This window comes from Marmota flaviventris, chromosome 10 (assembly GCF_047511675.1).
Source record: "Marmota flaviventris isolate mMarFla1 chromosome 10, mMarFla1.hap1, whole genome shotgun sequence".
NCBI lineage: Eukaryota > Metazoa > Chordata > Mammalia > Rodentia > Sciuridae > Marmota > Marmota flaviventris.
The window spans coordinates 71,540,511-71,554,950 of record NC_092507.1 but is presented as its reverse complement, the minus strand read 5'-3'; the positions used below and the strand labels follow the sequence as shown (position 1 = coordinate 71,554,950).

Here is a 14,440-nt window from a genome sequence, read left to right as displayed (position 1 = left end):
TTCTAATAGATTAATCATTGTGGCTCAAAACAAAGTGTGTTGTTGATTTGGGAAACTGGCTAGTAGTAATGTTGCCTCAAATGTTTGTTCCATATGAATTCACACTTCTGAGTAAACTTTAGAATATAGTTAATAAGTAAGTCTAGAAAATAAGAAATTAATGAAGTAAGTGATGGAGTTGTTCACAGTTTAATGCATTTTTAGAGGTTGGTTTGTCTGGAGCACAGAATGAAATGCTCCAGACAAACGAGGGGTTTTTTGGTTTTGTTTTTTTTTAAAGCAAATACAAAATTTAAGATATGAAGTCCTCTTCATTCCCTGAGGACTTTGATATCTTAGCAAATGGTTATATGTTCATTTCAAGTCCTGCCATCATCCTAAGTGACTTTAACATACAAATGATGGTTCAGAACCCTAGGTTCTTTGTCATCAACTATGACCTTTATATCAGCTCTACTTTATGATCTACTCCTGATATCATGGTTCTTGTCATCTAGGATTTGCCTCTGAAATTTGAATTCATTTCATTCTAGAGCTAAATTTCCTATTCTCAAGTTTCCTTACTCAGTTATATTCCTTCCCATTTTTCACTTCATTAGTTATCCTTTAATATTTTTGCTCAGTCAGTTCTCTTCTCGTTTCCCACTCTGGTCATATTAGATTTCATGGTTCATCATTTTAGCAACTTTCATACAAATGTCCTAAATGCTGTTACCTCATCATTGTTCTTTGCTCCACCCATCTGACAAAACCTCTGATCTGCAATGTCATTTATGAGTCTTATTTAACATCTTTATTGAGGTATAATTTCCATATGATAAAAAGCATATAATAGGATGTTTTCACATATGTTCATATTTCATAGAACCATAACCACAGCAGATGTAATGAATATAAGCGCTGTCTCCAAAAGATCTCTCATATTTCTGTGTAATTCCTCCTGCCTGTGCCTCTCGCCTCTTTATTCCCTGTCCTGAGGCAACCATTGATCTTTTTTGCTGTTGTTATAATTCATTTTTTAGAATTTATGTAATGGAGTTACACAGAATGAACTCATGTAGTGTTTTATTTTTTGCAGAGGTGGGGAATTTGGCCTCTTTTATTAGCCAAATTATTTTGAGATTCATCCATGTTATTGCAAGTATTCATGGTCCGTTTCCTTTTTTTTTTTTGAGAACTCAGGTTTATGACGCTGGCAGACCCAGAAAAGCTATCACTCTGAAATTCTGGGCCTTGAGTTGAGATTACATGGGTCTTTATAGGAAATTTACAACATTGGTGGGTTTGAATTCTTGACCCACATGATCACAGACCATGCACAGGAATTCTTATGATAAGCAGCTCACAGATGCAGAACAAAGGCAGTGAGACACCTGCAAATGATATCAGAAAGTGGACTTCATCATAGTCAGCAGTTTCTCAAGATAACTGTAAGCTTGCATCCCTAAGAGCTATATATATAAAACCTCCATATCTATAAGGTTATAGTTCAGACATCAGTTTATTGGCATAGTAACCTATAATTCATACTAACAATTAACTGATGCAGCTACATTTCTACAGAGTACAGAAAGTTACAATGCGCCACTTTCTCCTACATGTAAAAATAGCATTTCACATCCAGGAATGCACAGAGTCCTCCCTTTTCAGTGGTCAGCAGGTTTAAACCTGTTTTGTAGGACTACCTCTTCAAGGGAATCTCCTTGGTCTTATAAGGTCTCAAGTGTTCCTGGAATTCACCCCATGTTATCCATAAACTGTGTTGACAGTTGGTTATAGTGGGCCTCAGAAAATGCTATTTCCCTAACTCTTGCTCCTTTCCTGGCTGTAATTCCTATGACAACTAATAGGGGAATAATTTATATAGCTCTTTTGATTCTACCATGAGCTTCTACTGATATTTAGAGAGGTTGAACCCCAGGGACAACATCTGCCTGGGAAATAACATAGGTTAGCGTACAAGTTCCTGCCCAACCACTGGGAAGGCATTGGTAAGGCATGTTTTTCACACACAAAGAAAATGCCTGCCTGAGGTCCACACCACTAGCTGGTTTGTAATGAGGGTCCATTTCCTTTTTATTGCCAAATAGTATTCCATTGTATGGATATACTGTCACTGGTGTATCTATTCATCTATTGACAGACATTTGGGTTTTTTCAAGTTTGGGGCTATTATAAATAAAGCTGCTTTGAACATTCATTTATAAGTTGTTGAGTGGGCATATGCTTTTATTTCTTCCTTCATTTCTCTTTCTTTTTTCCTCCCTTCCTTCCTTTCTTTTTTCTTTCCCTCCCTCCCTCCCTCCCTTCTTTCCTTTCTATAGGTGATTGAATCCAGGGCCCCACTGAACTATACCCCCAATCCTATTCAGTTCTTTTGGGTAAATATCTCTTTTATGCCTAAATCACATTATCTTGATTATTGCATTAAATTTATACATCAATATGAGAAAAATTAACATGTTAACAATATTGAATTGAGATCTTAGAACATGATAAATCTATGTTGTGTTTAATTTGTCAGCAATATTTTTAAATTGACAATGTGTAATTCTTACATATTTTATCAGATTTATTCCTAAATACTGGCATGCCATCTTCTTATTAGCCACTTGCATATTTTCTTCAGAGAAATTATTCAGAACCTTTGTCCATGTTTTAAATCAGATTATTTGTAAGAGTTCTTTATGTACAAGTCTCTAATCTGATATATAATGTGCCATTCCCCCCCACTTATTCTCTTGATGATATCCTTTGATTTTGATGATTCTAGTATATTTTTCACTTGCAATTTTGTTGTAATATCTAAAGCTTTGCTTAACCCAAGATCATAAAGATTTATAATGTTTTCTTCTGAGCATTTCATAGTTTTAGTTCTTGTATTTAGGTCTGTTATCCACTTATAATTAATTTTTGTACATTATGTAAGGAAGAGGCTCCAACTTTATGAATCTCTTATAAGTGGACTTTCACTTGTCCTGGCACCTCTTTTGAAAGAGTATTCTATCCTCATTGAATTGTCTTTCACCTTTTCAAGAGTCAATTGACTACAAATGTGAGGGCTTTTTTCTGGGTTCTTAATACTAGTTCATTGCTGTATATATTCATCCTGATACCAGTACCACTGTTTTGATTACTGAAGCTTTGTAGTGCTTTGTAGTAAGTTTTAAAACTCCCTGTTCTTCCTCTTTAGGATTTTTAGGCTGTTCTGGGTCTCTTTGAATTTACATATGAATTTTAGGGTTAGTTAATAAATTTCTGTGGCAAAGCTAGCTGGAGTTCTAATAGAATTTACATTGAATCTGTAATCAATTTGGTGAGTGTTGACCTTGTCACAGTATTAAGTCTTTTGATCCACAAAGTGAGATTAAATTACATTTTAGATCTCCTTTAATATTTTTCAAAAATAATTTTTGTTTTCAGAGTAAAATTTGGTACTTTTTTTCCTAAGTGTTAATTCTTCACAGATTCCTTTTATCACATTGAGGAAGTTCCCTTCTATTCCAAGTTTGTTGATTATATTTTATCATGAAATATATTTTGCTAGACTTTTCTGAGTCTGTGGAGAAGATTATGTGGGTTTTTGTCCTTTATTTGATTGATATGTTACATCAGTTGGTCTTCAGATGTCAGACCAACCTTGCATCCCTGTGACAATTCTCACTTGGTTATGGTAAGTACTCTATTTTAAAAAAAGTTATGTACATGTGTGTGTATGTGTGTATATATATATATATATATTTTGCTGGATTTCATGTGATAATATTTTGTTGAATAATTTTCTTTCTACATTTCTAAGAGATACTGATTTATAATTTTCTTGTGATGTCTCTATCTGGTATGGTATCGTGTTAATACTGTCTTTATAATACTAATTAGGAAGTGTTCTCTTTGCTATTTTGAGGAGGAGTCTGTGAAGAATTGGTATTCTTTAAATATTTGATAGTATTCCCCAGTGAAGCCCTCTAGACTTGAATTTTCTTTGTGGGAAGTTTTAAATGGCTAATTTAATCTCTTAATATTAAAAGTTTAATTAGATTTTCTATTTCTTCTTGAACTATGAATAGTTTCTATTGTTCTGTGCATTCTAACTTTTGTGTGAACTAATTTATTAGGTATAGTTGTTCATAGTATGCTCTTATAATCCTTTTCATTTCTTTAAAGTTAGTAGATGTCCCCATTCCCTCTTTTATTCTTGATTTAAGTAATTTTTGTCTTCTCTTTTTCACTTGATTAATCTACTGAAAGATTTGTCAGTTTTGTTGATGTTTTAGAGAATCAACTTTTGGTGCCATTGATTTTTCTGTTTTCTTAGTCTCTGTTTCATTAAGGTCTACTCTGATCTTTGTATTTTCCTTTCTTCTACTTACTTTGGATATAACATGCTCCTCTTTTTCTAGTTTCTGAATATAGCTAAGGCCACTGATTTGATACCTTTCTTTTCTAATATAACATTTAACTATAGATTTTCCCCTAAACGTTGCTTTGGATAGCCTCCAAACCTCTAGTACAATCCCACAAATTTTGATAAGTTGTATTTTAATTTGCATTCAGTTGAAAATGCTTTTTTTTCCCCTTCCACCCATGGGTTATTTAGAAGTATGTTAGTTTGTTTCCAAATACTTGATGAATTTTCCAGATATTTTTCTAATATTGATTTCTCATTTAATTCATTATAATCATAGACTATACTTCATAGACTCAAATGCTTTTATATTTATTGAGATTTATTTTAAAGTCTGGTGTGGTTTTTTTTGTTTGTTTTTAGTTTTGGGGGGTTTCTTTTCTTTTTTTTGGTGGTAAATGTTCCTTTTTGAGTTCATCTAAAGGATGTGTATTCTAGTGGTTAGGGATGAAGAGTGCTGTAATTATCAATAAAGTCAAGTTGACTAATAATCTTGTCACAGTCTTCTATGTCTTTGTTTTCTTTCTGTTGCTAATAGTGGAACTGAAATCTTCAACTATAATGTGATTTTTATCTGTTTATTATTGAAATTATTTTTTTCCTTCCTATCTACCACTCCCTGCCATTTCCTTTTCTTTAAAGATTCCAATTATGTATATATAAGGCCACTTGAAATTATTCCACAGCTCACTGATGATTTACTTTTTCATGCCCTCCTATTTTAATTTGGATTGTTTCTATTGCTATATTTTCACTAGTCTTCTGATGTTATTGCATTTTAAACCTCAGATATCTAGTTTTTACTACTAAAAGTTTGTTTGGGATGTGCGTATATATGCACGTGTGTGTGTGTGTGTGTGTGTGTGTATAACTTTCCAAGTCTTCACTTAACATGTTCAATCTTTATTCTAGTATTCTAGCTTCTTGAACATATGGAATAGTTTTAATAACTTTTTATTATACTTATCTGCTAATTCTTTCAGCTTTGTCTTTTCTGATTGGTTTAAGTTGATTTTTCTCCTAATCATAGGTTATATTTGCCTCTTTTCTATGCATGATAATTTTTTTATTGGATGCTAGATGCAAATTTTACCTTCTTGGATGCTGGATATTTTTATATTCCTATAAATACTCTGTGTTCTGGTATGCAATTAATTTATTCACAAAGTTTTATCTTCTCAGTTTTTCTAGGTAGACTGAGAGTAGCTTCTAAATAAGTCTCCTTTTTGTCTATTTCTTTGATTCACTATTAAATTAAAAATCTTCTAGGTGGTTGTATTAGTTTCCTGTGGGCTGCTATAACAAAAGTGGCTAAAACAATAGAAATTTGCCACATATGGTGACATATACCTATAATCCAGCTATTCAGGAGGCAGAGGCAAGAGGGATTACAAATATGCTGCCAGCTTTGGCAACTTCACAAGATTAAAAATAATAATAATAATAATAATAGGAGGGGGGTTGTGGCTCAGTGGTAGAGCACCTCTGAGTTCAGGTCCCTAGTAGTGCCAAAAAATATGTTGATGGTGGTGGTGATGATGATGATAAAATAAAACAATAGAAATTTATTTTCTCACAGTTTTGGATATTAGAAATCCAAAATTAAAGTATCAGTAGTACCCTGCCCTCTTGGATTCCTGTAAAGGAATTTTTCCTTGTTTCTTTTAGTTTCTGGTGGTTTGTTAGCAATCTTTGGGATTCTTTGTCTTGTTGATGTATAAATCCAATATTCCATTTTCATATGTTTATTATTCCTGTATTTCTTCATTTCATTTTTCCTCTGTGTGTGTCTGTCTCCTTTTTACAAGGACATATATATTGGATTAGGGCCTACCCTAATGAGCTCATTTAACTTTATTACTTCTATAAATAATTTATTCCAAGTAAGGCCACATTCTGAGGTACTAGGGGTTCATATTTCAGTAAACCTTTATTTGGGGTAGGGGGAGGAAGGACAATTCAGTCCCAAACAGTACTGTATCCAAATTCAATAAATGATGACGTTTTTCACTCTGGCACCTCAGAACAGGAGCTATTGCCTGCCTTGTGTGAGCACCCTGAATTGTTCTCTCTAATCCTTTTGGATTCTCTCCCCAGCCTTGTATAGTTGCCTCCTGTGTATGTGCTTATCAGTACTCAGATGAAGATTCACAAGGATCCTTGCAAATTTCCAGAGTTCTTTCTGGATAGCCTCCAGACCTCTAGTACTCTGTCCTGAAAGCTCTAGCTGTGTTGGCCTCCTTGGATTTCTAGCTTCATCTCAGCTTAGCTTCACTGTTGAACTTTAGCCAGATTTCTGTTCCCTTCTGCAACCTGAAAAGTCCCTTCAGGAAGTAAATTGGAGAACTTAAGGGCTTACCTCATTTAGTTCCCATTGCTCATGAATCACTGTTCTTTACTTCATGTCCAATGTTTCGGACATAGTCCCTCTCTCCTACTCCTCCCATATGTTTGTCTGGTGTTTTCAGTCATTGCATGCTTTTCTAGCCTGTATCTAGGTTCCTGATTGTTAGGAGAAAAGAATTATACAAGGGTATATTTTGGTTCTTGAATAAACCCATAGATTTCAAGATTAACTTGGTCCTTAGTGGTGCTTGCTAGTAATTGTGTTTTCTTATCAGCCTTTTCTCTCTTATCTGATTAGTGTCTTCTCCAGACTATCTGATTAGTGTCTTCTCACTCTCCTTAAACCTCTTTCACCCATGTCACTTGGTTGATGATCTTGCCTCCTAATTCACAGAGAAAATAAAAACCTTCTGCTGGGAAATTCCTCTACTTTTGTGAACCAGTCTATCAGTGAGCATTCTTTGGCATACATGCTTTCTACTTCCCAGTTTCCTTTTTGCAGTAGTGTAGATATAATTTTCCTTACATCTTGGACTAATTTTAATTCCTACATCTGTTGTCAGTAATCTTTTCTTTCCTCTTTGGGAGCTTTGCTCAATTGATTTCATTCTCTCTCTCCTGAGTCTTGAAACCCTTTTTGATGTCTTCTTTACAATTAGTGTTGAAATATTCAAATGTTGTTAGTCTTTCAAGGAAAATCTCTACTTTGATCCTACTTCTCCCTGTCCTTTCCTCTCCTGTGTGGTTATCACCTTCTCTCAAAGCCAGACTTCTTAAACTGGTGATCTGTATTTGTTTCTTTTATGCCCATTTATTTTTTCACCAACTGCCTGACTCCAGAGTCCTTTATTCTCCTGAAACCAATTGCCATGGTTGCCTCACTTCCTTTTTTTGCTCTCCTCAAAATTATCTCCAGATCATTGTTTTCTGTAGTCAGTTAAAAAAAAAATTAGTTGCATAAAATCATAAGATAAATTTGTTAAAAATACAGGTTCTTGAGACCTGGCCCCTGGAGATTATGATTTAGTAGGGCTAAGAATACTATATTTCACAGAATTTAATGCTGTTTTTTATTTAGCCTAATTTTTCTTGGGTTTCATTTGATAGCTTTAACTCTCTCTTGAAACATTTTTTCCTTGACTTGCTTGGCAGCATATTTCCCATTCTTCTCCCATCCCCATCACTGCCTCTTCTTACCACACATGCTTCTTTCCCATTCTTCCTTAGTTACCATTCAAAAATCTTGTTCCCTGAAAAATTGATGTTCTTCAGGGTTATTTTCTGCACTACCTCTTATCACCCATGCCTCTTTGATAATCTCAGTCATTATCGCCTTTAAAATGATCTTTCTCAGATCTCTGTGTCTCCATTCATCTCTTTCCTTAGCCTCACATTTTTATATTCAGCAACCTCAAATGTCCCATAAATAATTTAAGCTCAGTATGTTCAAAATAAAACTCTTCTCTCTACCTGCGAATACATAGTTTTCCTCCTTTTTTTTCTATTTCAAGTCATATCCAGCTGTATACTCAAGCCCCAAACAGGAAAGAAACATTCTTTTTTCCCTTTCCCTCATAATTACAAATGCATTTTTGATTTAGCATTCCCCCTTCAGGCAATTTATGCTATAGACATACCTGCATTTACCCAAAGTTGTGATGTGCAAGATTTTTCATTGCAGTGTATCTTGAAATAAAAGATTAGGAAGAATCAAAATACCCATCTATAGGGGAGTGAACAGATTAAACTGGTACACCCATCCATTGGAGTGCTATCATGTGGCTACAAAAATGATTGAGAAAGCTGTCTATGTACTGAGAAGATCTCAAGGTTATAGTATTAAATGAAAAAGTAAGAAACAGAATGGGAGATATATGCTATCTTTTATGTAATAAAGGGAGAGAAACAAATATTTGAATGATGCATAAGAAATGTATGAACCATGTTACTATTAAAATTTTTTAAATTATGAAATGGAAAGCTTCCTATATGATGCTTTTTAATTCAAGCTAATCTTTTAGACTAAGTTTTCAGCTAATTTGAGAGCATGTTCTAAATCAATATTGTGTATTTTTAGGTTTTGGCAATCAGAAATATCTTGTTTTCCCTTTTGATGACATTTCAGTTTTATCTCGTGTCTTACTTTGCTTAGATGTAACAACTATGACTTTACTGTTTCCTCTATTATAGGTAGTATCTCAGTTCAAAACCGCTTGAGGTGTGTTTGAAATTGACTTCCCTTACTCCTATAGTGATGTCTGATGTTTTCTTTTCTTGGCTTTTGGTTTCATTTGTTTGGTTTCAGGAGTGATTTTTTTCTTTCATATGATAGTGTAACATTATAGATTATTCAACCATCTTGTATATCTGTTTAAAGCCCGTCTCCAGAATTAGAAAGGAAGTGCAATTATATATTTATTTGCAAGGACTTTGGACCATTGGTACTCTTTCACTATTAATAAAAGTCTGGAAACTCAAAATTTACATAGTTGGAATAATTATTTACAACTAACATCAATTAATATGCCTTTCTTCTGTTTTACATTCACTTTGAGGAACCTTTTATAGAAGGGCAGAATCAATAGGACATGTGTATCAGGTAGCTTATTATGATTCATAAACTTAATATGTATGGTAGTTGGAAATTTGTGTGCGTTTTTAGTATGTTTTCAAAACTAAATTACCAAGATAACTTAAAAAATACAAAATGCTAGAGTTTTGTTATAGTGCTTTTTAATGTTGCTTTTATTTTTGGAATATTAAAAGTTGGCTATGATAATACTTAACATTTAAAAACAAAAACATAGTTCTTTATTTCACTCTGAAAACCAATCACAACTTTCTCTGATTTGTTTTTTTAAAGGTGTTCTTAAGGATTATTTAAGAGAACTTCCCTCTCCTCTGATAACAAAGCAGCTTTATGAGGCTGTATTAGATGCAATGGTAAAAAGTCCTTTGAAAATGTCATCAAATGGTTGTGAAAATGACCCAGGTGATTCTAAGTTCACTGTTGACCTGTTGAATTGTCTGCCAGGTGTTGAGAAGGTAATGTAATTGGTATGCATTTTTCCCAAATCCAGCTAATGAATTATGTGCTTAGCTCTAAGAACTACATTTTCACGTCTTTAATATTTGTGGCAGTTAAGTATTTAAGCTCTGTCTTTATTGCTTTTTAAACAGCATAAATCTGGAAATCAGTTTTACAGTTTGTGTATTTGACTTTAACCTAGGCATGAATATGCCTTTTAAGCTTTTAAAATGTATTGTTATCTTATTATTAAAATAATACATTTATCTGAGAAAATATAGAAAAATGTAAAATTACCAATATCCAAAGGCAAATATAACTGATATTTTGATGTGTTTTCTTTTAATATTTTTTAAATTTGACAACCATTTTTGTGTATATGGCTTAGTCTTAAGACTTATGCACCCTGCCCACACCTCTGCTTCTTTTCTCCTTGCCTGGTGCCATTTACTCTTCCCCCACATCTAATCTCAACACCAGCATCTTCAGGTTTACTTGCAGGAGGCACAGAAGGATGACTGGTCTGCAGAACCAGCCTAAGCCTGACTTTAGAGGCTGTTACTGAGAATAAAGGGAAAATGAGAGAAAGATGTGGTTGGGCTTGACCAGAGGAGGCCAACTTTGTTTGCATTTCTTATTGTATAGGGGTAGAAAGTGCAAGATGAGTGGGTAGAAACTTTGAGCCCAGTAACTTTATTCACTAGTTATTTGTCCCAGAAATGTCCAGTGTTCTCTCCAATACACTCCTCCTTTGCATGAGGGAGAGGAACCTCTAAAGAGTGCAGAAGCTGAGGGTGGGGTGTACCAGGAGGAGACAATTGAAGAGGTGGAAATAATCCCTCCTAACATTAGGTAAAATTATAAATGCCACTTTTGAGTGAAGAAATGAGTGTCAGGAATTTAAATCACATGACCAAAATTACATAATTTAGTGATTGTTTTTAGTCTGTTGCATGAATTTACCCATGCTATTAACATCCTTTCTAAAGAGGCTGCATACTATCCCATTGAGTGGATGTGACCTAATTTATCACAATTTTATTTTATATAATGTTTATGTTTTGAACCTAGTCATTTTTTCAATGTAATTTATAAGAAATTACAACTGATTTTGTAATACTTCAAAAAACATTATTACTTTCCCTAAGTACATAAACTCAAATAAATATTCCACTTCTTGACCCAGTTCTATTTATGCGTTTCCTTAAGGATTAAAATATTTTTTTCCTGTAAATTTTTATTTTACTTCTAACTTTCCTTTTTCCATCTTTTATCTGCTTAATATTTATTAGTTAAGAAACACATTGATCTTTAAAAAATCTGCATCATGGTAGACTCTGGCTATGCTCTGAAATAGTAAAGCTTCTTAAGTATGGTAGGCCTGTATTTATAACTATAGGATTTATCTATACTTTAAAAATGAACTTTCCTTTCCATTATACCTTTTGCTGTTATCTTTTAGAGAGGGTAGAGAGGAAGAGTTGATGATGCATTATCCCAGGGACTCCAGTTGAAATTTGGAATACATTCAGAAGCATTTTATGGAGTATTATTAGAATCATTTAATGGATTAAATCATGTTGTGAGAATATTATCTGGACCCCTTTGTAATGTTTCTGTTAGAAAACATGTTCAGGTTCCTGATATCCAACTTACGAATAAGCCTTTGAAACAAACTTTTAAAAGTAACAAGATGCATACCTATATTTTGCCATAAATTGTATCCTTGGATTTGTGTCTATATGAATATATTAAGTGAAATTTCATTTGATTTAATTTAGGCAACCCTAAAGATGTTGTTGGATCATTTGAAATTGGTAGCTTCTCATCATGAAGTAAATAAGATGACCTGCCAGAATTTGGCCGTGTGCTTCGGACCAGTATTATTAAGTCAGAGGCAAGAGACTTCCACCCATAACAACAGAGTCTTTACTGATTCAGAAGAACTTGCAAGCGCTTTGAATTTTAAAAAACATATTGAAGTTCTTCATTATTTACTCCAACTCTGGCCAGGTAAGTGATTCTATGGAAATATTCTTATTTTTCAATGATGGGGGTGAATTAGCTAATCATAAAATATTCCCATGTATGATTGAAGATAATATTTTTTAGCTTTGCTTTTTAATATATTTATAAATTGATACCTCTCCTTCAGATTTTTCTATGTATATTTTGTGCCTTTTCTGATAATATTGTAAACGTGGGATAGTGTACACATTTTGGATTTGGTCAGATCTGGATCTGAATCCTGGTTGTGCCACTTATTAGCACTTTGACCTTAACATCAGTATCATCTTTTGTTATAGACTTTATATGAGGACAGCTTTTGGCACATAATACTTAATGTTAATTTATTTACTCTTCTCATTTTAAGTTCAACTGTTATGAAGCAAAATTTATTTTTCTTCTTAAATCCATTCATTCGTCTTCCTGACATCTTTACTGTATTCATGATTGTTTTTCAGATTATCCCAAGTTGACATGGCATTTACCCTTGATATTTTTTTTTTTTTTAATATTTTTTTAGTTGTAGATGGACTCAATACCTTTATTTTAATTGTTTTTATTTTTGTGTGGTGCTGAGAATTGGACCCAGTGCCTCATATGTGTGAGGCATGTGCTCTGCCACTGAGCCACAATCCCAGTACTTAAGTACTTGGTCATTTCATTTTGAATAACATGGTGAATAAAAACAAATTAAGTTTCTTAAATAATTAGTCATTTCATTTTGAAGTTTTTTCAGCAACCTTATTAGACTGCATTTCTTATTTCATTCCATTGAAAGTGAGTAGTCAACAGTAATAAGAAAGTGAGAACTTTTCTTTTAGGGTTAAAATTAGCCATTTTCTTTGCATCAACAAAGAAAACATTCTAGCATCATCACTTTAAAAAAGGCAATGTCATTGATTTTTTAGAAATTGAATTTTTAGTCTAAAAGATATAAAGTATTGATTTAATTGGTTTCCTAAATACTATTCAGTATGCAAAGATAATGTTGGAATAGCATCTTGGCTAAAAAACGGCGTTAAGAGACTGGCAACAAAAGAAATCTGGATTTTGCAGGTGAATGTCAGAAAATACAGGCATAATGAAAGCTTAAGACACAAGAATCAAAAGATGTGTGGTTGGATCAGACCAGATGAGCCCAAGGTTAGCAGTGTTCTGTTAATTTGGTGGCAAAAACAACAGTCATAGCAGTTTAACACTAAGAACAAGTAGAACACAGAGAAAGGGGAAAAAAGGAGACAGTGGAGATAAGTAGCCAGAGGAGAAAAAGGAATATGAATAATTAAACAGTGGAAAAATTTAGATAGCCTTTCTGCATTTGAATCAATTAATGGCATGGAACATTTTATATTGATACTTACATGAAAGATCACTTAAAATAAATATCTCACCTTTATTTTCTTGAAAATTTTTATCAAGAACTTAGTTATCTATAAATAATATATAATAATAATTGTCATAAAAATGAAGTATATAGGACTGGGGATGTAACTCAGTAGTACAGTAGTTGTCTAGCATGTGCAAGTCTCTGGGTTCAGTGCCCAATACTGCCAAAAAAAAAACAAAAATTGCAATACATCGACATTTTAAAAACATGACACACAATTAAGTATCCTAATAGAATGTAAGTAAAATATTATGTGCTGTCTGAAAAATATTATATCACTCTAAGTCTGGAAAACTAGAACCATATATGTTTGTGTAGTTTTTCTTATTTTGTACAATAGTAAACAAGCATGATTATATGTTGTAAGATTGGTATGTTATCACTGATTTACATGCTCTTTATCTTAAGGAAGTATATAAGGAGAAGCAGATATTAATAAAATAAATAAGCAGAAAAAAGAAAGTATGGATGATCTTTAGTAGCTATGTCTCAGTCTTATAAATTAAGTCAATTTTATATACAGAAGAGCCTTAGACATATATTTTGTGTAGTATAAATGAGTAAGCAACGAAGCCTTAATTTATTATTAAATAATGTGTGTATCTATAGTGATCTTCTATGTGGCCAGTACGATACCAGAAGATATGATACATCTTATCTCAAAAGAAAATAATCAGGGGCTGGGGTTGTGGCTCAGGGTAGAGCGCTTGCCTAGTGCATGTATGGCAGTGGGTTTGCTCCTCAGCACTACATAAAAATAAATAAGATAAAGATATTGTGTCCATCTACAACTAAAAAAATATATATATATTAAAAAAATAGTCTTAGAAAGAGGAATGTTATTTGGGCTTGCTAAATATCTAACCAGAATGGGAAAAATGAAAATATTTGTACTATTTCCAGGCAATAAAGGAAGACTGTTAGTAGCTAATGCTGTATAATCGAACTCAGGTAACAAATGGTCAAGTCTAGTATTCCTGCATTTTATCAAAGCAAATTTTGGGCTGCTTAGTAAATTATGACACTGTTGCTAATTGCAGAAGAGCCCACTAAAGTCAGGACTTTTAGAGTAATCACTTTAGATGCCTTGCCTCATTATGTTTGCAGACAAAGGAACTTTTTGTTTTGTTTTGTTTGTACACCCACTTGCCTTGCCTGCTTTTTGCTGTAGCCTTTAATTTAGAAGCTACCAGCTTAGCTACTGTTTGAATTATAGCTAGATAATAATTAACTTGCACCAAAAGTTAATCAACATTGGAAATTTAAT

The 14,440-nt window shown here is 33.2% G+C and overlaps 1 protein-coding gene across 4 annotated transcripts in view; it reads left to right on the top strand.

The window, feature by feature from the left end:
- Syde2 (synapse defective Rho GTPase homolog 2) overlaps nucleotides 1-14,440 on the top strand; it is a 41,517-nt gene that overhangs the window by 23,575 nt on the left and 3,502 nt on the right. The window contains exons 5-8 of one of the 4 annotated variants that reach the window (XR_011708871.1): nucleotides 9,615-9,796; nucleotides 11,561-11,792; nucleotides 12,843-12,929; nucleotides 14,077-14,124. Coding sequence is in view for 3 of the 4 variants with exons in the window: in XM_071617994.1 (XP_071474095.1) it covers nucleotides 9,615-9,796; nucleotides 11,561-11,792; nucleotides 14,077-14,114 (452 nt within the window). In the remaining variant the exon portion in view is untranslated. Of the gene's footprint in view, nucleotides 1-9,614; nucleotides 9,797-11,560; nucleotides 11,793-12,842; nucleotides 12,930-14,076; nucleotides 14,125-14,440 lie in introns of those variants that run through there. The other 3 variants (XM_071617994.1, XM_027935086.2, XM_071617995.1) reach the window with 3 other exon arrangements.